Here is a 24,434-nt window from a genome sequence, read left to right as displayed (position 1 = left end):
TTCAGGAAATTCCAGTCATTCCTCAGTAATTCCTCCTCTCTCTGCTCATGTCTCTCTCTCTCTCTCTCTGCTCATGTCTCTCTCTCTCTCTCTCTCTCTCTCTCTCTCTCTCCCTCTCTCTCTCTCTCTCTCTCACACACACACACACACACACACACACACACAGCCTCCCCTCCTCTCCCTGTCATCACTGCGTCCGTCTCTCACCTCTCACCCCTGACCTCCGACCCTCAGTCGGACTTAATAACAGGAAGTGATCGAAGAGAGAGAAGAGAGAGACGAGGGGAGGACCACGGCTGAAACACACTGAAGTCAGGTTATTTATATGAAAATACTTTCTATAAATATAAATGTGTTTTCACATGAAGACGTATTTGGACTTCCAGAAAACTCTCCTTCTTCTTCTTCTTCTCCTTCACTGGAAGTCTCCCTTCATCACTATCAAGTCCTTTCTGAAGCTGGAGAAGAAGAGATATTCTCATCAGTTCTATAATAAGTGTCATTATGTTTTAACGTCTCCACGATATCTGTTTGATCTCCTTCTTCTTCTCCTAAAATCTACCTGACGCCCCATTTAATGATCCCCAGAATGGTTACACAACAGAAGTGTGTGTGTGTGTGTGTGTGTGTGTGTGTGTGTGTGTGTGTGTGTGTGTGTGTAGAGTGAGCAAGTCCAAAGTTTAGGTGGGTGTGACATTCACTTCAACAGCCTCCCTCCCCCCTCCTCCTCCTCCTCCTCCTCCTCCCTCCTCTCCTCATTAGTCAGTGACTCATTTTAAAGAAAAGAAAGAGAAACCCTTGAAGCGAAGCGGGAGAAGAGGCACAGTTACGGGAAAAATGTTGGATGAAACGAAAAGGGGAAAAGAGGTGAAGAAGAAAAGGATTTGACGTGACGTTCAAGCTGCAGCTTGAAGAGAGAAACGAGGTGAAACCTCCACAGGAATGTTATTCACGAAGATTTAAAGGTTCAATCAACGACATTAAAATCATCAGAGGAGATCAAACCCTGATGAGACTTCATTTAAAAACACATTCTTTGTTTCTTTGTTTTTAACTGCTTGTTAATCTGTTTCTTCTTTGTTTCTCTTCTAAACTAGAGAGAACCGTGTGAGAGTCAACGTGTTTGTATCGGTGCAAATGACCAATAAAGTTACTTTGAATGTTTGGCGGCGTCACTAGTTGATATAAAAAAAACTATTTACCTTCATAGTTAACGTGGCGGCCTGATCGGTGTGTAATGAAATTAAAGACGGAAGGTTTTAGAATCTGTAGGTGTAAAAATACTTGTGAGCTGGTGAACAGCATTGTGGGTAAATGTGTCATGGATGTATAAAGAAAGTTTGACTTTGAAAAAACATTTACCCCCATAGACCTCCATTAAAAAAAAGACCTAGTGCAGACAAAATCAGATGCAATAACAATAAAAAACAAACATAAAATCATAAATCACTACATGACAGCAAAGACGTAATAGATGTTTGTTAGTTTCTGTTTGGAAATATTAATATTTTCATCTACTTCAGATCTAAAAGTCACCGAATGTGACGTGTGTGTAACGTGTGCGCAGCTGGAAATGGGCCGGTATATATATATATATATATATATATATATATATATATATATATATATATATATATCTACTGCAGGGATTTAATGAGGGAAGTGGGAACAGGTGAGCAGGTGGGCGGAGCCATCACAGGTCACTGCAGGTGTGAAGAGTCAGCGTGTAAATGAACGGGCTGATATTGTGACATCATGGTCCAGTTATCACAACGCATTCATGTTCGTTTGTTCATTTATTTAAAATAAATATAGTTTATCTGAAAAACAACAGTCAAACAAGAGTGTAAAAACAAACGTTCCAATTAACTAATTATTGTTTGTCTGGTTATAGTAAACATACAGACAGCTGATCTATAAATGTTTTGTAAAAACATGAAAATAAATAAAAGTAGATGGAGAGAGAGAGGAAGAGGAGGAGGAGGAAGGAAACTGGAGAAGGAATCATTCCAACATGGCCGACAGTGTGAGAGTTTATTAGAAGTCTTTGTGGAGCGGAGGATTATTCAGAAACATGCTCGTTATTAAAGAACACGTGTAAAACAGGGACGAAGGCTTTTCATTGGAGGAGAGGAGCAGGTTGTTATAGACTCTATGATGTGGTTTAACAACGCCTCGCCATTCTTTCCACTATTATGAAGTTAAACTGTCCCGCTGTGACGGTCTCTCTCACACAGATTGACACATAAACCTACTCACACACTCACACAGAAGTTCTGTGCACACGTTCACCGTCTGACGGCGCTCAGAGAGGCGTCCAGGTCGTCCACCGTGTCCCTTTAATCCTGATAAGCAGCTTTACAAACGTGGGGAAGCAGTTCACGGTCAAGGTGTCTCTCTGTCGCTGTCGTCTGTTTGGAGTCTCATCGTTGTCTTTCTAATGAGTCTCAGTCAAACTGATGAGTTGATGTGAATAACTTCTATAATGTAATACTGATTATGATATAAAGCATGTCAAACTAATACAGAAAACATGTAAAACTTCAGTATAAAATGTATACAACTTCAGTTTAAAACGTGTAAAGCCTTAGTACAAAACGTGTAAAACGTCAATATAAAATATGTAAAATTAATACAGTAAACATGTAAAACTTTAGTATAAAACGTGTAAAACTTCAGTACAAAACGTGTAAAACTTTAGTTTAAAACGTGTAAAACGTTAGTATAAAACATGTCAAACTAATACAGAAAACATGTCAAATTAAAGTAGAAAACTTTAGTACAAAACATGTAAAACTTCAGTATAAAATGTATACAACTTCAGTACAAAACGTGTAAAACTTTAGTATAAAATGTATAAAACTTCAGTTTAAAACGTGTAAAACGTTAGTACAAAACATGTAAAACTTTAGTATAAAACTTGTAAAACTTTAGTATAAAACATGTAAAAATTTAGTATAAAACGTGTAAAACTTTAGTATAAAACGTGTAAAACTTTAGTATAAAACGTGTAAAACTTTAGTATAAAACGTGTAAAACTCAGATTCATCTGCAGTTATTCTTATTCTCACATCCGTTTCCTCCTCAAGTTTCTTTTACAACTTCTTGGTTTGAAACGGTGGCGATAAGAAACAAAAAACAGAAGTGAAGTCAGGTGCCTTTGAAAACACGTAGCTCCTTTTTTGTCCTTGGATCATGTGGGGGGGGTCACACACACACACACACACACACACACACACACACACACACACACACCGCAGCTGCCTGCCTCCCCGACTACCAGCCGTCTGACGAAAAAAAATCTTTTCAAAACCAACCTCAGGAACCAGCGGAGAGATGATTAAATTCTCCATGCGAGGAGTTCAAAAGCAATAAAAAATGAAATGAAAACACGGGCGGTGTGCAACACAAAGACCTCATTGTTGCCGGGCAAAGGAATGCCTGTGTATTGTGTGTGTGTGTGTGTGTGTGTGTGTGTGTGTGTGTGTAGATGTGGGCAGAGGCCGGGAGGAATTTGAGTTTTTGCATGGAGACAAAAGGTGGCCTATGAGGCAGCGAGGATGAGGCACAGAGAGGGAAACAGAAAGACAGACGGTCGCTGCTTCCTTTCACGTTTTCACCACTCTAGCACTTTAAAAACTCCACTTATTAATATGTTTCATATCATCAATGAGTCACGTGACCGAAGGGGCCAATCGACTGTATCATGCTCAACATCTTTGTTTAACAAACATTTTGCTCATTAGGGCCAAACAGAAAGCCGTCCAACCTCCCCCCCCCCCCCCCCCCCCCTCCGCTTCTATACAAAGTTTCACTTTACGGATAAAAGAAGAGGAAACACTGAAATAAAAAAAAACATTTTAAAACAAAGAGAGTTTGTGTAACGATGAAAACGTGACAAAGTGAAGCAGAAACAGACTTAGAGGATAAATGACTCTTTTCTCATACGTTGTACTATTTGCTCCTAAAACTAAGCAGGTCCTTTTGTTCCCTCAACAAAAAGCTGCTGCTGGTGAACGCATGAAAAATAAGAACGTGACGCTGCATTAATGTGCAAAACAAGTTTCAGCTCATGTTCTCAACGACGTTGTCCATCGTTTGAACTTCCACTCTTCTAGCCATCGCGTCATCTTCTTCTTCTGTGGTGGTTAAATGGCACCCACTGGAGAATCAGCTCCACCACCTGTTCATCTCCATCTGCTAAACGCGTAAAACAACCACATTCTAGTTCTCTGAAGATTCTTCATTTCCATCATTTGTCAGTTTGTGACAAAGTGAAGAGTTATCACTGCGGCACTTTTGGGACACATTGGGTTTTAATGAGGTCAAAGAAAAGGTCTGTGTTCTTCTTGCAGCGGGAGAAATGAGGACGTAAAGCCAGAGTCAACACAACACAAATCATCTAGAGGGTTTAGAGTTCACAGAAAATGAAGATCGATGGAGATCTGAGGGCTTCAGGACGAATGTTGATGTAACGGAGCAGCAATCAAGTCCCGTACACACACACACACACACACACACACACAAGCTCATTTCCTGTAATCCCCGTCACCTGACCTCTGACCTCTGAGAAGGTGTTGACAGATTTAGGACCTTCAGCTTCCTCCATGTCTGCATGATGTGCTTCACCAAGACGGCTCACTCCTCAGTTTTAGAGGGACTTTAAAAAAAAACTAAAAACTAAAAACTGTCACAAACAAGAGTTTTGTTTTAAAATGTGAGGAAATATTAAAAATAAAAACTTAAATAATTGTTGGTAATGAGCTTGTAATGTGAAACATATGTGTCAAGTTTATTTCATTTCAAACATTAGAGCAGTTTTAAATCTGGAACTAAATTATCTGAATAATTATACTTTATAGTCAACGTCTTTGTGACTGTCAGTGTTCTGGTTTACAGGACAGAGACAAGAGACAAGAGACAAGATACAAGAGACAAGAGACAAGATACAAGAGACAAGAGACAAGAAAAGAAACAAGAGACAAGAGACAAGATACAAGAGACAAGATACAAGAGACAAGAGACAAGAGACAAGAAACAAGAGACAAGAGACAAGAAACAAGAGACGAGAAACGAGAGACGAGATACAAGAAACAAGAAACAAGAGACAAGAGACAAGAAACAAGAGACAAGAGACAAGAAACAAGAGACAAGAAACAAAAGACGAGATACAAGAAACAAGAGACAAGAGACAAGAAACAAGAGACAAGAGACAAGAAACAAGAGACGAGAAACGAGAGACGAGATACAAGAAACAAGAAACAAGAAACAAGAGACAAGAGACAAGAAACAAGAGACAAGAGACAAGAAACAAAAGATGAGATACAAGAAACAAGAGACAAGAGACAAGAGACAAGAAACAAGGAACAAGAGACAAAAGACAAGAGACAAGAAACAAGAGACAAGAAACAAGAGACGAGATACAAGAAACAAGAGACAAGAAACAAGATACAAGAGACAAGAGACAAGATACAAGAGACAACAGACAACGGACAAGAGATCTGCATAATTATTGTTTTTAGAGACCGTCTTTGTAACTTTTATGGAAATTTAAAACAAGATTATTTTGTAGTTATTTAGATTTGTAAATCAAATGAATGCAGATTTATTAAATGTCACATAGATGTGGAGTTCTACAGGTTTTAGATTTTCCACATAAAGAGCCAAATATTTGTTTGTTACTTGTTAAAATAAAAAAAAAGCTGAGCAAAGCTCACAATGGCAGATTCACGACCTAATGTTTTCTTATAATTACTCAAAAAAACCAAAAACAATTCCCATCAGTTCTTATCTCTCTGGTAACGTGATTGATTCATGAACTTCAGGCTGGAAGTGTTCTGGTCTGAGGGAAACTAATGCAAACGAAGGCAGTTTCACTTCCACGAGGAGGAAGAGTTAACAATAGAAACACCAAACTTTAATGTCAGTGACGTCATCGGTTATCAAAAACACAGTAAAGTACATCTACGTGTACTTCTACTTCCTCCTCGCATTCAAATCAGAGCAGCAGGAAGAAGGACGACATTCGTCCAGATGCAAATATTAAGAAGGAAACAGTCAAATTGGTGCATGCTGGGTATTTTTTTCAGATAACGTCGATGTGAAAGAGGTCAGAAATGTTTTTCACTTTGAATGGCCGGAAGAACATCCAACATGAACGAACCTGTCTGATCACAGTCCTCCAGTCATGCTGAAGACAGAGACAGAGACAAAAGAGACAAAAGAGACAAGAGACAGAGTTAAGAGAAAGAGACAGAGACAAAAGACAGAGACAAGAGACAGAGTTAAGAGAAAGAGACAAGATACAAGAGACAGCGTTAAGAGAAAGAGACAAGTGACAAGACACAGAGTTAAGAAAAAGATACAGAGACAAGAGACAGAGAAAGAGACAGAGATAAGAGAAAGAGAGCAAGAGACAGAGACAAGAGAAAGAGACAAGCAACAAGAGACAAGAGACAGAGAAAGATACAGAGACAAGAGACAAGAGACAAGAGAAAGAGACAAGAGACAAGTGACAAGAGACAGAGTTAAGAGAGAGATACAGAGACAAGAGACACAGTTAAGAGACAAGAGACAGAGACAAGAGAAAGAGACAAGAGCAAGAGACAAGAGAAAAAGACATAGACAAGCGACAAGACAAAGAGACAAGAGACAAGAGACAAACGACAAGAGACAAGAGGCAGAGAAAGATACAGAGAAAAGAGACAAGAGGTAAGAATCATGAGAAAGAGATCGAGACAAGCGACAAGAGACGGAGACAAGAGACAAAGAAAGACGAACATGACGTAGAGACGCTGTATACGGTGTCTCACTCCTCCTACGTCTATATATGTTAACTTCCATTCATTGGTTGTGAAACAACAACAACATGGCGACGGCCTTAATCCAAGATAGCAACATCGCTGAACTCAAGGCTTTAAAACATCAGTCCACAAACCAATGGGGGGGGCGTTACCACGACTACGTCCACTTCCTCTACACAGTCTATGACCTCACTCTAACTGCTGAAAAGAGAAGTAAAAAACAACCCAAACCACAGTACATTGCAGACAACGTCCTTGCATTGCACAATAATTCACTTTATTTTGGTTTGCCCCAGGCTCAGGAATCAGTCCGTAATCAGAGTGTAGAGCAGCGAACAGATAACGTGTTCTCTGAGATGATCAGTGTGAAACAAAAACACAGTCTGCCTGGTGTAACACGTTTTGGAAATTCCCATAAATACTCACACACACGGGATAGTGTGTGCGAAGGTGTGTGAGTGTGTGTGAAGGTGTGTGAGTGTGTGTGAAGGTGTGTGAGTGTGTGTGAAGGTGTGTGAGTGTGTGTGAAGGTGTGTGTCCGTGTGTGCTGACAGATTGTCAAAACAGACTGTGATAAGAGAAGAATGTGTGTTGTTAAGTCCACCGTACCAAACATACACAGGACTCTTGTTTCCATGCTGATGCTGCATTGTTGGTCCGTCCACCGCTGACTGAAACATCTCAACCAGTAGATGAACTGTGTTCATCTGTGGTCTCCAGAGGATGAACCCTACGGACCTAAAGATCCCACCACCGGCAAGGTCTCAACATCTTTAACATCTCGACGTGGATTGGAACAAAACATTCTGCACAGACGATGTATCGTAATGACTTTGGTAATGGATTTAGCTTTCCAGCCACGTAGCATACGTTAGCATGCTAACACGCTAAACTAAAATGATGACCATGCTAAACATCGTACCTGCTAAACACTGTCTAGACTGTCTATAAGAAGTGGACGTAGTCATCGTGACGTCTCTCGTTGGTTTGTGACGTTTTGAAGCCTTGAGGTTAGTGATTTCTCCGTCGCCATCTTGACTTTTTGTGACCAGTGAACAGGAAGTGACCATATTCGGACTGAGGAGGAGTGACGTAGAGACGCCGTATAAGGTCTCTGGTAGAGACCTGTCAATCACCGTGTAGCCCCGCCCCTAAATCACCCCCTGCTTTATGGTCTGTTTGACTCTAAATGGAGCATAATGTACTAAATGAACATCATGCTGTATTGAAGAAGACTGTAAACGAGAGATTGAGACCATAAACTCATGTTTACAATGTTTACTGAGGGAATAAATCAAGAGAGAAGTAGAGTCATTTTAGACTAGACTTCTATACAACCAGAGGAGTCGCCCCCTGGTGGACACTGGAGAGAATGCAGCTTTTAAGACACTTTCAACGCTTGCTTCACTTTTCAGAACCGGAGGTTGCCGCCTGGTCTAAGTGCAACCTCACAGAGCTGCTAACGTGACCATAGACTCTCATGGTGTGTTCACACCAAACGTCTCGATGACGTTGTGTTGAGATGAGCAGCTACATGTTTAGCATCCAACAGCAGCAGAGCGTCACTTTTACTGTTTTTTTTTAAATGTCTAAATTGCACTTTAACCTTCGTCTGTTTGTTTTTATAGCTTCGTAGAGACGAGAACAAAGTCCACTGCAAAGACTGTGATTCATCCTGTGTCTGTGTGTGTGTGTGTGTGTGTGCGTTGCATTAGTCAGTGTTTGCCGTCACCTGTGAGTGTTTTTCCCTGCAGCTGAAGCCGACAGGCTGCAGCTTGTCGGATGGTCTGTATGAATGTAAACGCACGCAAAAGTATAATAAAGATGTAATGAGCTCCACTGTTACCAGCTGCAGCTTTAAAGTGATACAAATGATGCATTAATAACGGTCCAATAATTTAATATATATATATATATATATATATATATATATATATATATATATATATTACTCTTAAATATGCCACTCTGCATAATGAGTACTTTAAGTCAGTAAAACTTTGAATGCATGACTTTTACTACTTCTACACCGTAGTATTACTTCTTTTACTTACTGTGTACTTCCAATACTTCTCAATGTTTACATTAAAGTTTTAATCCTTTTATGAATTCAAACCTAATGGCCATTAAATGTATAATTAGTGTGATTTTATCAAACATAGAACAAAAAGACAAATACGTTTTCAAATGTTAATGTGCATAAAAATAGCTTTATTTCCAATAATAAATCAGAACCTGCATGCAGAAACCAATGATTCATTGACTTCTCCACTCCATCGGTGATTCACATGTGGTGTTTGTGACATTAAGCAGCAGAACAATCATTTCTCTTCTCGCCGAACAAACCCGGAGACGATCACCAGCCGACACTTTCAACCGTTTCCTCACCTGGAAAAACGTTCTCCCTCTAAAAGAGACTCGGTGAAGTCGATTCATTCGTCCAAAACGTAATCAGAGAAACTCGTCTGTGTCTCAGACTCGTTTTGTTTGTTTTGTCAGGAAGGTAAAGAAGCCTTGAATTTCAAAATAAAAATTTGACAAAAGCTCCATTTCGGGCTACAAAGATCGACTTCCCCAGAAACAGCTGAAAGTGTTTCCAGCTTAGCAACGAACCCCGGGTCTGCTTCTGACAACACAGACCGTCACATCCTCTGAACAACGAGATGAACTCCGACCACATAAGCAATCCTTCTACGAAACAAAACGACATAAATACAAAAGCAAAAAAAAAAAAAAAAAAAAAAAAAAAGTCTAAAAAGATAATAGAAACTCTTACAAAATAAAAAGTTTCAAAACTATTTTGCCTCTGAAAAAATCTCACACTAGTGTATATAAAACTTTTTTTAAATCACATATACAACAGCTTACAAAGGGGGAAAAAACCCCAAACCTGAAAGAAGGCAATAAAATAATTTGACAGTTAAATTAATAATAAAAAAAAAAGAAGGAAATATGTTGATCTACTGCAAAAAAAAACAAATAAAAACACTGGAGATGAATGAGAGGAAGAGTTAGTATCAAAACATTTACATTTACAGGAAATCACATGAACATTACTGCCGGGGGAAAACAAAAATAATTTGGCATTTAAATATTTGGTAGGTATTTGTTGAGTACCAAGTTAATGTTTTTATATCTGATGACTATGTACATAACTCCTTGGTAGATCAGAAATGTGTTGACCACTACTTTAGTGACGAAAATAACAAAACCGTCAGTGTAGCTTATTGAGAAAGCATCAAACCCCACAACTAAAAAAAAACAACAGAAAGTACCAAAACTACCAGTTTCCCCGATCGTAGAGCTTAAAAACAACATCTTTTTCATTTCATTCATTGAGTATAAATGTTTTAACGAGCTAATGATGAGCTTCACAGAGAGGAGGAGGAAGAAGGAACGCTTGTTTATCTTTTCCAAGGACCGAATGGCGCTCTCGCGTTAGCTTAGCTTAGCACAAAGACTGGAAACTGAGGGAAACAGCTAGCCAGGAGCTCACTGATTAACACGTTCTATCTCATTTGTTTAAAAAGTGTAAAAATGACAATTCTAATTACAAAAAAAAAAAAAGAGATTTTGTGCCGGATTATTTCTTTGCTGGAAGCTTCCTGAAATAGTTCTAACATTAATGCTCAGTAACAGTGTCATCGTAACTTTAAGTTTGCGAACCGTGTCAACTTAGTACCATGAAACTAACGTTAGTTATATCTGACTTTGTAAAAACGGAAGTAACCGAAAATGTAACGCAAGTTAACCTAAATTGGTTGGATAAAGCGTAACATCGTCAGCGTACGGCATCTTCAAGTCTCACACGCTATCCAAGCTAACCGTTTCCATCCGTTTCCAGTCTTTATGCTAAGCTAACCAATCTGTCGGCCGTAGCGTCATATTCATCACAGATAATAAAGAGAGGTATCGATCGGCCAAACTGTCAAAACTATTCCTTTAGTCTAAAGAGGGTCAGCAGCTTCAGTCAGAATAGTGTGTGTGTGTGTGTGTGTGTGAGGAATGTAGGTGTGTCACCCTGTAGGGGCATGTTGGTTCGACTCCAGTCGAGTTCACCACAATAACAAAAAACAAACCCTGGGGGCACAGCGGTAATTATCATAGTGGTGAAACATCCTCCAGGCTTTAAAAAGGAAAACACGCTGCAACGCAACCGTGTGTGTGTGTGTGTGTGTGTGTGTGTGTGTGTGTGTGTGTGTGTGTGTGTGTGTGTGTGTGTGTGTGTGTGTGTGTGTGTGTGTGTGTGTGAGACCTGGGTCATTCAGTATTTGCATATTCTCCTCCCTGGTTAGTTGAGCTTACTGATCAGGCGCTTCGTGTCAGACTGATTTCCCACACGAGGAGATACAAAACATGGCAGAAAGGTTTTTAAAGACTAAAGTTCGAATCTGAAACAATGACTTGCAGATTGTCTCCTGACCCTCCTGTATCTGTCGGAGCACTACGAGGACACACAAATCAAATGATCTCGTATTTTACGTCGGTTCCAACGGGCAGATTTTTCTCAAATCAAAATGAATTTGAACAACGTTGAGCTCCATCCGGGATCTTTAATAGAAGATAAAAAAAAAGAATGAAATCTCTCTGCGTTACAAGGAGTTCTTAAAAACTAATAAAAGTGTTCACATAAAAGTCATTTTTCTACAGCGGAGGAAATAAATAACGTGACTTTACCGTACCGACACAGAATGATTGCACAGTGTTTAGTGTTTCTAAGGGGGGGGGGGAGCTTAAAGTCCTCAAAGTCCTGTTGTTGTTGTCTTCTTCTCTTGACATGGGGACAATATAATTAAAAAAAATGTAAAAGAAAAAACACAAAAGAAGACGGCGTACCGCAGCTGAAACCGTCCCCACGCGCTGCTGAGAGGTGGACGAGAGGACCAACAGAGCCTCCGATTGGTCGAGAGGGCACCGGCAACAATTAGCATACATCAGGTGGGAGGAGTCAGTCAATCGATCGCGTTGTCGGGGCTTCTCTCCTGATGAGGTAACGAAAAGTGAGGAGGAGGAGGAGGTATGATGATGAAGATGATGAGGAGGCACTGTGAGGCTGATTGGTGTGTGTGTGAGTGTGTGTGTGTCTATGCGTAGATCTCCGTGGTGGGGGCTTTCTTGTAGATGGGTTTCTTCCCCAGCTCATAGCTGCCCTCGTCCTTCTTCTTCATGCGGTAGATGAGGAGGAGGATGAGGAGCACGGCGAACATCAGGCCGACGGCACCGCCTGCGATCAGAGCTGGAGAAGACGAAGGAGAGAGAGAGACCGGTTATTATTTAAGAGGAGACAAAGAAGAGAGAGAGAGAGACGGGTTATTATTTAAGAGGAGACAAAGAAGAGAGAGAGAGATGGGTTATATATTGAGAGAGAAAGAGAGAGATGAAGAAGAAGAGAGACGAAGAAGAAGAGAGAGAGAGAGAGACGAAGAAGAAGAGAGACGAAGAAGAAGAAAGAGAGAGAGAGACGAAGAAGAAGAAAGAGAGAGAGAGAGAGAGAGAGAGAGACGAAGAAGAAAGAGAGAAAGAGACGAAGAAGGAGAAAGAGAGAGACGAAGAAGAAAGAGAGAGAGAGAGATGAAGAAGAAAGAGAGAAAGAGACGAAGAAGAAGAAAAAGAGAGAGAGAGAGAGAGATGAATAAAGAGAGAGACGAAGAAGAAGAAGACCAAGGAAAGAAAGAAAGAGAGAGAGACGAAGAAGAGAGAGAGACGAAGAAGAAGAAGACCAAGGAAAGAAAGAAAGAAAGAAAGAGAGAGAGACGAAGAAGAGAGAGAGAGACGGGTTTTTATTCACGCTGAGTTCTGACCTGCGAGGACCTCCGTCTTGTTAAAGACGCTGTCTTCACTGGCGTGGGACATGAGGACGTTGGACGGCTCCGCCTCCTCATCCTCCTCCTCTGTCACTTGGATTTCGTTGCGGTTCTGGACCAGGTCCACCTGGTCCACGGTCGGCCGCACCGGGCGCTCCAGCTCTGGGATCTTGTTGTCGTTGACTTCAGGCTGAAGGACGAAAGACACGGATTTAAAAACCAAAGTCTGAAGCTTCAGCAACGTCACACGGGATTTAAATTAAAAAAAACAATAATATCGTTTAAAGAAGCAGCAGAAAAGACGATAAATATGATACATTTATAGAAGTTCCTCACCTTAACGGACGGCTTTGAGTCTCTAACAGGAGACACGGTTGTTTCTGTGGAAAGAAGCAGATTCTTCATTTACTCTTCATCGTTTTATATCATTTATATTATAATCAGCTCCATAATTACAAGATTAACGTGCTTTTAAAACGTGTTTGTAAACAAACCTCCGTCACCAGATCCGGAGAACTCGTCGTCCTCGTCTTCGTCCTCGTCGTCGTACGTCGGGTCGGAGTAGTAGTCTTCGTCCTCGTCTTCATCGTCGTCTTCGTTGTCGTCCGTGAAGCCGAAGTCGGAGCCGTTGACCGAGTCTCCCGATGCCTCCAGGTGTTCACGGCGCGTCGACATGTCCACCGTCTGCGTGGTCTTCATGGGCATCCATGTCTCCGTCTCCCTCACCTGCTGGGACACCAGAGACAGAGGGGGAGGAGTCAGAGAGGTTTACGACATGATGTCAGAGGAGGAGTCGGAGAGGTTTACAACATGATGTCAGAGGAGGAGTCAGAGAGGTTTAAAACATGATGTCAGAGGAGGAGGAGTCGGAGAGGTTTACAACATGATGTCAGAGGGGGAGGAGTCGGAGAGGTTTACAACATGATGTCAGAGGGGGAGGAGTCAGAGAGGTTTACAACATGATGTCAGAGGGGGAGGAGTCGGAGAGGTTTACAACATGATGTCAGAGGAGGAGGAGTCGGAGAGGTTTACAACATGATGTCAGAGGAGGAGGAGTCGGAGAGGTTTACAACATGATGTCAGAGGAGGAGGAGTCGGAGAGGTTTACAACATGATGTCAGAGGAGGAGGAGTCGGAGAGGTTTACAACATGATGTCAGAGGAGGAGGAGTCGGAGAGGTTTACAACATGATGTCAGAGGAGGAGGAGTCGGAGAGGTTTACAACATGATGTCAGAGGAGGAGGAGTCAGAGAGGTTTACAACATGATGTCAGAGGAGGAGGAGTCGGAGAGGTTTACAACATGATGTCAGAGGAGGACTCGGAGAGGTTTACAACATGTCAGAGGAGGAGGAGTCGGAGAGGTTTAAAACATGACGTCAGAGGGGGAGGAGTCGGAGAGGTTTACAACATGATGTCAGAGGAGGAGGAGTCGGAGAGGTTTAAAACATGATGTCAGAGGAGGAGCAACAAGAGGAAGAAGAAGAAGAAGAACGAGAGGAGGACGGTTGTGGAGAGGAAGAAGGAGGAGGAGGACGACTTCTGTGGATGTTTGTTGGCTCAAACAAAAGAAGTTATTTTAAATCATCAACCTGAGAATCTATGATTTAAGAAACAGATCGTGATCTGAACCAGAACAAGACACGACAGAATAGAACCAGTATGACCCAGAATAGACCCAGTATGACCCAGAATAGACCCAGTATGACCCAGTATGACCCAGTATGACCTCATCACAATCCAGACCTGCGTATCACAAGAAGAACTTCATCCTCAGAGTCACTGAAATAAACAGACTTCAACGTTTCAGAATAAGAGATTCATAAAGACGACATCCTGATGTTATGTTTCCACTGTTTTATGACTTTTTATTGATAAAAAAAATAAATCACATCAAACATTAAAATAATTTAGCTGCAGCCTTAAATAAATACAAATAAATATCACAAATGATTGTATTCTCTTTGGTCTTCCTCTACATTTTCAGACCAAACCACTAGTAAAACACTTGGCGACACAATAGTGTAAAATAAGTGAGTTAGTCGCCGCCCCGATAAGGAGATAGGAGATAAGGAAACTTCCCTCAGCAGCCTGTAAAGCCTCCAAATCACTCTGAGGATCAACATAATGAAGACACATCAACCTCCGCTCATCACATTAGCACACCTCACTGAGAGGACCGTCTGCTTAGTAAGCAGAGTGACTGGGATTAACACACACACACACACACACACACACACACACACACACACACACACACACACACACACACACACACACACACACACACACACACACACACACACACACACACACCATTAAGCAGCAATCAGAGGGCCGAGGAGGTAAAAGGAGGTGAGAAGAGACTAAACAGCAGAGCGGCTCTTTCAAGAGATTTGCATCTTTTTTTAAAGTTTTTTTTTTTCTGGCTACAAATACACGTTTGTTTTGTTTTACTTCATGTTTCCTACAAAGAGTGAAACGGACCAAATCGAATCGATCAGATTAAAAATGGTAGAAGTGAGAAAGAAGGAGGCGGAGCTTCGCTTCACCACAGATATGAATCTTTAATGATCGATTCTGATTCCAGCCTCTCAGACGTGAAGATGTTCTGCATCTATATCAATTCATTACAACATTTTATAACAAGTGATCGTTACTCTCGTTCGACGGGAACGTTTGCTTCTTTTTTGTTGTTGTTGTTGTGTGTTTTTAAATGTTAGATGAAAGAGGCGGGGTTTGGACAGTGAGACTTGTGTTGATCACTTAGAAGACTAAATGATTGATCCATTGATTGAAATAAAGAAGCTATGAAGGTAATCCCCTCCGCCTTTGAAAGTAGTCCATATGAGGAGGGGGGTGGGGGGGGGGGGGGGGGTCCCCCATTGTGACCAAACAAGGGCTTCAAACAACGGCGGCCATTTTACCGAGGCTCCTCTCAGAGGACTGGAGCGCCCCGTCTTCTTTGTCTTTACGGTCTCTCTCTTTAATCTCTCTTCTATGGTTTAATCTCAGTCAAACCATCTCATGTTCACCAACAGTCGTCACAACTGAAGCTGATTACAGATCAACAAAGGTCTCTAAGAAGAAGAAGAAGAAGAATTCTAACATTTTATAATCAGTGGAGCTCCTCCACAATCTATCCACGTATCCCCCGGTGTGTGTGTGTGTGTGTGTGTGTGTGTGTGTGTGTGTGTGTGTGTGTGTGTGTGTGTGTCTAATCCAGAGTCTTAACATGGGGACTACTGGCTCTTCACTTCCTTCCTCTGGAGCGAGTCCTGCTGAGTCACATTACTGTGGATCACGTTGTGCTCTTGAGCACTACGTCGTGGTTCAGGACCAGCAGGTTTACAAAGCCCCCCCCCCCCCCCCCCCCCCCCCCAAAGTAAAAGGTTACATACAATCATATATCAGTCCTGGTGAGTCCTGAAGGGTCCATAAACCTGACCGTTAAACGTGGACGTACATTTGTGTCCCGATGAAGAAAAAGAAGAAGAAGAAGAAGCTCCATGTACCTCCTGCTCCATGTACCTCCTTTGTGTTGCTCTAAAGACAAACTGTCTCACAGGACCTGTCCCAACAGGCCTGGTCTCTTCAGTGAGACAGCAGGAAGAAGAGGATCAAAAAGATGAAGGCAGCCACTGAATTTACTATCGTGTGTGTGTGTGTGTGTGTGTGTGTGTGTGTGTGTGTGTGTGTGTGTGTGTGTGTGTGTGTGTGTGTGTGTGTGTGTGTGTGTGTGTAGGGGATATTCCATCTCCACTATATTCTCCCAGGAAAGCGAAGCCAGGCTGGGATTCAGGCCAAGTTCTAGTCCACAAAAACAAGCTCACTGTTCCTAAAACCCAAGAATGTGTTCAGGAGCAGAGGACGACACAGGAAGTCTCAAGTACTGGACAAACAAAACCAGGTCCTAGTTTTGTTTGTGTGCCTTTTACACAAACTACCATCTACAGCAGGGAGGCAGAGACAGAGAGACAGAGACAGAGAGAGACAGAGAAAGACAGAGAGAGAGAGACACAGAGAGAGACAGAGAGAGAGAGACAGAGAGAGAGACAGAGAGAGAGAGAGAGACACACAGAGAGAGACAGAGAGAGAGAGACAGAGAGAGAGACAGAGACAGAGAGAGAGACAGAGCGAGACACAGACAGACAGACACGAGACTAGGGTTGCAAAATTCTGGGAATATTCAAAGTTGGAAACTTTCCATGGGAATTAACGGGAATAAACTGTAAATTGAACTGTATTTACCTTGTCATATATGACTTTAGTGTGGACGTACATACATCCTATGCTTTTGCAAAAAAAAACTAAATTGCAAAAATGTACCGGAAATTTCCCCCCCCTTTGCGACCCTAGTCGTGGTTGTCTGCTAGTTTATACATTTCATAAAACTGTCTTCAATCTGCTTCATGGTCCAGGAAAAAGAAAAGAAAAAGAAAAGACATCCAGCCAGGGTCCCCAAAAACTCAACCAAACACTGAACAACATACTTCATGTACTGTACACACATACTTCATGTACTGTACACACATACTTCATGTACTGTACACAACACCACATCCGGCTGATGTTGATGCTTTTAACTAAAGATTTCCAACAATGTGGAGATCCTAAAAAACAAAAGCCAACCATTGTTCTGAGGAGAAAACCAGAAGCATGTCCATCAGGGTTTGAACGACCACAGATCAGCGTCCATTCCTCCCGTCGGTGAGTCGCTGCCTCAAGTATTCTGCCTAATGAGCAACAAGATGATGATGATGATGATGACGAGCAGCAGGATGTGGAGAACAGCCAAACCCAAACGGGTTCAACGGGGACAAAGTGATCCGGTTTGTGGGCGGTGAGGAGCGCCACGTCGAGCCGCTGAACGGGAGTCTTGACAAGGGAGTTCACCGCTCCGATTCCAGAAGGATCTCGGCGGTGAAAACGTCAGCATGTCAACAACAACAACACATTGTTCACTTGATCTTGTCATAAAGAGGTTATATCAGGTCAGACTCTTGGTCGTCTGACGGTGAAACAAAGCTCCTCTTGTTTAGTGGAAACCTTCTCCAGGTCAACAGGAAGCTCATGTTGACCTCTGTAAAGACGCTCTACTGTGACCGACGGAGGACATCTAACATGAAAACCAATATGCAAAGTTACATTTGAGACATTTCTGACCGAAACGCATTTTCCACTTCCCTTCAAAACAAAAAGTTCATAACTAGAGCTGCAACTAAAACGTTGTTTATGAATCATGGATTCATCTCGCGTTTGGCTCTCTGGTTTCCTACGTTTCCTCCTCGGTCTCCTTTCCTCTCGGAGGTCTTAAACTTTACAGTTTTCCAGATTGTCCAGAAGAAAAAAAAAATAAAAAAAAAAGGCCGTCTGTCAGGACAGCCGCCACCCGGCCTTCTGGGTCGGTCCCCTCCATTGACGCAGAACAATGGCGGTGGACTCCTCGAAGAGCGTATCAATGACCAAGGTAACCGCGGATAAGCCTCCAGCAGCCTCCCTTCATTAAAGGACCACCCCCCCCCACCACACACACACACACACACACACACACACACACACACACACACACACACACACACACACACACACACACACACACACACACACACACAGAGAGAGAGGCATCTGGTCCATTCACACGGCGGCGTGGAGGAGGTTCAACGAATGAAAAGACAGAAAGGAAACACCAGCACGCAGGAATGTGCTTCCTTATTCTTTGTGACGTCCAGCGTCTCTTGACCTCTTTCAAGAAAAGACAATTATTGTTGTTTTCCCAAACCTTTTCTTTCACCAGATACTCGGTGGCCATTTTGTTCCCCGATTTAACCTCGGGTGGCAAAATAAACTAAAATGGAAGATATGGTTTTAACTCTTAATCTCCCTTCCTGATGATTCTTGAACCAGCAGGATTTGCACCATTTATTCTGCAGTCAGACGCACTTCTGACCCGATGATGTAACTCTGCTAAAAGGACACAAACACACCAGATGAACCTTCACACACACACTCACACTCACTCACACACACACTGAAGGAGTCCAGCTTCTTGACTTTATGGAGTCCAAAGGGCCCCATGAGGATCCATTACGGGGCCCTTTACTTTGCTAAAAACCATAAAGTTGATGCTACTCTTGCATTTCCCCCCCACAAGGCCTGAAAACCACAGATTGACCGCTTTCCATTATGAACACTTCTACGTCCTGCTCTGACAGCCCAGCTCCAGGTTCCTCCAGGTTCCTCCTGGTTCCTCCAGGTTCCTCCTGGACCTCCGGCCGGTCTATCTACAGCGGCGGCGGCGCGACGGGATCCGAAGTCTCTGAAGTAACGTGACGAACGCGTCGAGTCAACCCGAGGGCCGGTCCGTCTTTTATCGCAGAAGACAAACATTACTCAGTGAAGTCTGCTTTGACTCGTTTCCTAGGAGACTGCTGACTCAGACTCCGCTGATAAGACTAATTGAGTTTTGATGAGGGAACGTCCCCGGTCTTATCGCAAACGCCCTTCATCGGTCACTTCCTCCCGTCGATTGGACACACACACACACACACACACACACACACACACACACACACACACACACACACACACACACACACACACACACACACACACACACACACACACACACACACACACACACACACACGCCTCTCTAATGTCTTCCGCTCCCTCAGGCCGACGTATCGCCGCCTCGGATCAAAGACTGAGGAGTTATTATCACGACGCACAGATCGACTCGAGGCTTTGAAACAAGAGGCAGGAAGTCATAAAAATAAAAAAAGAGGAAAAACAGGAAACATCCATCAAAAGACAAATCAAGTCAGTGTGTAATAAAAGCCGGCGTCATACGACTTATTTATACTCGTTAGGCACAAAGACCCCGATTGACGGCGAGTGTCGACCCGTTGTAGATCGAGAAACCAGAAAGAAACTCTCAGTTTAGACCGTGTGAAGAAAAGGAGTGTAGAAGTCCTGAGAAAGATGGCGGACATGAACCACAGCTCACCGTTCACACACGGGCTCACTTCTGTTGGGTTAATATTCAACATGTTATGAATGAATACCAGAAGAGACAAAAACATTAATGATGGAAAACTGGTTTGGTATGAAACTCCGGTACTGATTAACCCGCTGAGGGAACGGCTGTGAGCACCAGAGCTGTCATGAACGCACTTTATGCTAAGCTAAGCTAACACAAAGCTTTACATATTTGACGCGCCGACGTCAATCGTTTAACTCTCAGCAGGAAAACGCAAATATAAAAAACACATTTCCCATAATGCCCTGCTCTCACTAAAAAACATATGAAGTTGAAATGAGCTAAAGGAGAGTGGGTCAGATCCATTCTAACCTTTCACAATAAAAGCCCTTGAACATACAAACGCAATAATCCTACAGTAGCTTAAACTATACAACCGTTGGGGTGATACACAAGTGCGCGCACACACACACACACACACACACACACAAAATCAAAGAGTTTCTGTATTATGGAGACACATTTGTCAGGAAGGAGGTCTGAATGAGGGAAAGCCCACATACCACCCAAAGGCACTCTGATCTCTGGTGTGTGTGTGTGTGTGTGTGTGTGTGTGTGTGTGTGTGTGTGTGTGTGTGTGTGTGTGTGTGTGTGTGTGTGTGTGTGTGTGTATACTGTAAATGACATTCGAGACGTCTGACAGAAACTACGTTCGCTTGAAGTACATTTCCAGCAAAGCGGCACAAAGAGAGAAGAAGTCCCCACAACGAGACATTTATGAGAATAGATGTTCTGCAACGTCGATGGTTTCTAGGCGGTGGAGACGTGAACTTCCTGAGGTACCAGACGGATCGAAGAGTAATCTTTGAGTAGAATGTTTAAAAAGATAAATATCCTCATCATCCACTCGTGTGGACGTCTTTAAAATGTGCTTCTTTTAACAAACCGTCCAAAAGCCGAAAGAAAAACAGCAACTCCTCACATTTGAGACGTTGTAACCGGAGAATATCTGGACGTTTTATTTGTAATATTACCAAAATCCCATCAGACCGACTGTTTAAAGTCTCTGAATGTGTCAATAACTTCTGAATGAGTCCCGAAAACATCTCCGTTACAGAGAAATGATTCTTAAAACGAGAGGAATAATAATAAGAATGAATTATATCTATATTGTACATAGTAGTTAAATGTTGAAGCTCAGTTTCTCGGTTCTACTTTGTCGTCTTTAACGTCCTTCTTTCTATATTTTTCTTCTTCATTTGTATATTTGATGTATGACAACCGGAGTCAGATTCTGTGTATTTGTACTAACACAAGGCCAATAAAGCTGCTTCTGAAGATCACATTTAACCCATCATGAAAACAGTTTTATACTCGTTGTCCAGACTATGTTGAACTAAAAGAAAAAGTGTCTCCAACAACAAAAGCGTCCCGAAAAATAGACGTTGGACGACGGCGGTTTAGAGTAAAGAGGGTTCGCGGTCGACTTCTGGCCCAAATGTATTCAGATAGTCCTCTTTACAACCACCAGAATCTGAGGCGGTTGAAAGGAGGCGGAGGAAGAATCGGACTCTCTCTCTCTCTCTCTCTCTCTGTGTGAGCCAACATTCCTCGACCCCAAAAGGGATTTTATAGACCAGCGGTCAGCAATGCAGGAACCATTATTGCATCCCAGAGACACTATTTATCACGCTGCCTCCTTTTCACCACACAAGAGGAGCCCCGTCTCATTCTCGTGCAAATGATTTTTCGGAGGCTGAATGCGAAAACCGGCGACATTCCAACGAGATCTAACAAATGGGAGTCCGGAGGCGGCAAGCTGGGGTTTGGTGGTGCAACACGGATTAACTCCGGGGTTTAAAACCCGATTAACAAACCGGAGCAGGAACGCCTGGTATATCGGAGGCGATTCTACGCCGATGATGGCGATGAAAATAACTCAGAAGACTTTTGAGAGTTTTATTTAAAAAGACGCAAAAACAAAAGAGTCGCTGTACTTTCCTATCTTTCACCTTCGACAGTCCGTCACGGACAGGAAACGCTGAAGTCAACGAGGGGAACACAAAGAACAGGGTCCGTTTGGCTCGGTCCACCTTGGACAAACCTCGGCTCACAGAAACCAGAACGGTTTATTCTACTCTGGCAGAAAAAGGCTTTTCCTGAATGAAGCAATAACTTCCCAGGATTAGAACGTTTACACAAAAAGTCTCTCGACGTCCACTCGACGAGACGGAGGACATTCCAATCGTGCCGGAGAGTTTGTTTCTTCCTTTGTCCGGTGGCAGAACATTGTTATCGATTAGCTGGGAACGCCGAGCCCACATACCAATAATGACCTCAGTGGGTGGAGAAGAAGAAAAGGCCGCGAGGAGGGAGGGACTGTCATAGCTCAGGGGATAAGTGTCCATCAAAGGGAAAAAAAGGGCAGAGGAAAGGGAAAAAGGCCAACTTAAGAATGACAATTGATCAGAGAGAGAAGAGACTAAAGAAGAAACAGAAACATCGAGAAATAAAACAGCTCGTCTTGGTGGGAAAGTAGGTGTATCCAGGCCAGGCTAGGACAGAGGAAAAGAGAGTGTCCCCTATGAAAAAAAAAGAAGAAGGGCCCCAGGGTCCTATTGAGACTCCTCCAAGTGTGCAAAACCCCCAAGAGGGCCGGTCAAGGTCACCACGGGTCACATTCCAGAGGGGAAATCAAAAAAAGTGAAGAAGAAGAAGAGAGGAAGGGTGTGTGTGTGTGTGTGTGTGTGTGTGTGTGAGAGAGAGACACAACAAGATGAGGCAGAGTGAGCCAGCAGAAGCTCCGAGGAGTTGAGGAATGTGAACGGGTTGTAAAGGAGGAGGAGCCTGAAGTTCAGCTCTTCTTCTTCTTCACACCATTTGTACCGACCAACTGGGCTAACTGGGAGGGGATGGGGGGGTGGTGTTGTGTGTGGGTGGCATCCAGCCATCATGCTGCTGCTGTGTCCTGTGGATCTACTTCAGTTTTAAAAAAGGACCACTTCCTGTTTGTTTTTATCTAGGCTACATGAATAGTGAACGATGGAGATGGAGGCTGAGGAATAATAAAAAAAAAAAAAAACAGGACAGCCGTCTCCACAGGGACAAGTCAAGATGTCACATCCTGGAAAATATTAATATTACAGCTCAGGGACTCGCCTCAGTACTACTGTTAAGTACCAGGTCTCTGAGAGGACGTTTCAGTGGGACGTCCGGGGAAAAAGACGTGACGTCTGACACCAAACATCATATTAATAAAAGGCTCCACGTCCGTCTGTGTGCGTTACTTATCATTTAAATAATAGTTTATGTAATATTTCTTATTTTTTTCCCCACTTATTTATCATTAATATTTTATTTATATCACTGTGTTCACTGTTATGCACCAAAACCTTCAAAGAATACATTCCTTGACTGATGATTCAACATGCTAGAAAAATAATAACTCATCAACATCATCAACAACAACAACAACAACAACAACAACAACAACAACACCACATGGACAGTCCGCACCGTGACCTACTCTTCGTGAATAGTTTTAAACTACTTTCAGACCTTTTCTGTGTCTCAGTGATGGAAAATGTCCCAGTGATCGAACTGATCTCTCCTCCTCTACATCCGGGTCCTCCTGGACAACCGCCGCCGCACACACTCAATGAACTCCAGCCGTTAAAGCTAGCTGGCTAACAACCGCGTCTATAACTCGTCGGAAGTTTTGAACAACAACAACAACAATAACAACAACAACAAACGTGTATAAACAAAAAAAAGATGTCACCGCGAACGGTTAGAGTTACTCACCGACTCGGAAAGAACGGAGGCGGATAAAATCAACACGAGGCAGATGTTGAGCATGGTTGTCCGTTCAGGGTAACGTAAAGAAGAAACACAACAACAAACAAACAAAAAAAAATGTCGTAAAATGTTTTTAAAACCAGTTTCTTCAGGAGTTTTGTTCGCGTGCGTCCCGGTATAGTCCAACAAAAGCAACGTGCGGTCGAGAAACGGTCCTTTTATCGGCTGTGTCTTCTTCTCTCGTCTCTCCTCCGTCTCCGTCTTCTTCTTCTTCTCTTTTTAAACTGACTGCTCCACGGCTTCGATCCGCTCTATTATATTTTCCGACGCCCCCGACTCTCGTCCAATCAGCGTCGAGCTCGTGACGTTACGCGCTCTCACTTACCTCTCGCCATAATTTACGGGAATCCGTCACGTTCAACAAGTTGGCCCCGCCCCCCCCTCCCCTTCTTCCCCCTGAGACCCGGATGTGGCCAAAGGGAAAAGAAATGCGCCAAATCCGCTGTGTGCTTCAAAATAAAAGCATAAACTAGGTCCCGGAAGTTACATGTATGCTATGTTAGCGAAGATATTTAGCCATTTCCGAATAATAGCTATGCTTTCACTGGATTATAGTGAATCATGTGTACTTTAAGATACTAGCTATTAATGTTGCAGCTGCTAAATATCAAGTTAACAGTTAACTACTGTACATTCTACAGGGTAACCTAATCCATAATAACATCACATACTTTATCAATTGATTTATGTTCTGCATCTGCATCAGCAAAGTATATAAAGCACATATTTTGGACTGTTATGTCTGTACATTGTACATATTGTTTAAATGTAAACTCTACACAGCTTTATCTTAATTTACAAGATTTTAATTTATCTTTATTTTAATTCTACATATTTCTATGACTTTTTTTTAAATTTAAATCTTTTTACAGTATGTTTTCTATTTATTATTTCAGTTGTTTTTTTTACCTTTATAGAACTTATTTTTTTCTTTACTTTCTATTACTATGTGCATTGTTCTCAACGTTGAAAAATAAATAATTTTTTAT

General features: G+C 42.4%; 1 protein-coding gene across 2 annotated transcripts; it reads right to left on the bottom strand.

Moving 5' to 3' along the window:
- Positions 1-8,993: 8,993 nt before the first annotated feature.
- Positions 8,994-23,668, bottom strand: sdc4 (syndecan 4). Of its 2 annotated transcripts, none has more exons than XM_068722031.1 (5): positions 23,392-23,668; positions 13,102-13,336; positions 12,944-12,987; positions 12,605-12,797; positions 8,994-12,039 (listed from the first exon to the last, which is right to left on the bottom strand). In XM_068722031.1, the coding sequence occupies exons 1-5, from the start codon at positions 23,443-23,445 to the stop codon at positions 11,888-11,890; spliced, it is 678 nt and encodes a 225-aa protein (XP_068578132.1). In that variant the 5' UTR covers positions 23,446-23,668; the 3' UTR covers positions 8,994-11,887. The 2 variants fall into 2 exon arrangements, with proteins under 2 accessions (XP_068578132.1, XP_068578133.1); XM_068722032.1 differs by having other exon boundaries at positions 13,102-13,333.
- Positions 23,669-24,434: the final 766 nt, after the last annotated feature.

Source organism: Cebidichthys violaceus, unplaced genomic scaffold (assembly GCF_023349555.1).
Source record: "Cebidichthys violaceus isolate CVI_PGR_0920_01 unplaced genomic scaffold, fCebVio1.0.p SCAF_29, whole genome shotgun sequence".
NCBI classification, from domain to species: domain Eukaryota; kingdom Metazoa; phylum Chordata; class Actinopteri; order Perciformes; family Stichaeidae; genus Cebidichthys; species Cebidichthys violaceus.
This window is presented reverse-complemented; position numbering and strand designations above follow the sequence as displayed.

Excerpts from the sequence above, each read along its gene's own strand:
- sdc4 (XM_068722031.1), bottom strand. The coding sequence starts at position 23,445 with ATGCTCAACATCTGCCTCGTGTTGATTTTATCCGCCTCCGTTCTTTCC. Across the intron at positions 13,337-23,391 it reads CCTCCGTTCTTTCCGAGTCG|CAGGTGAGGGAGACGGAGAC; the intron begins GTGAGTAACTCT and ends CTGGTGTCCCAG. Across the intron at positions 12,798-12,943 it reads ACTCAAAGCCGTCCGTTAAG|CCTGAAGTCAACGACAACAA; the intron begins GTGAGGAACTTC and ends TTCGTCCTTCAG.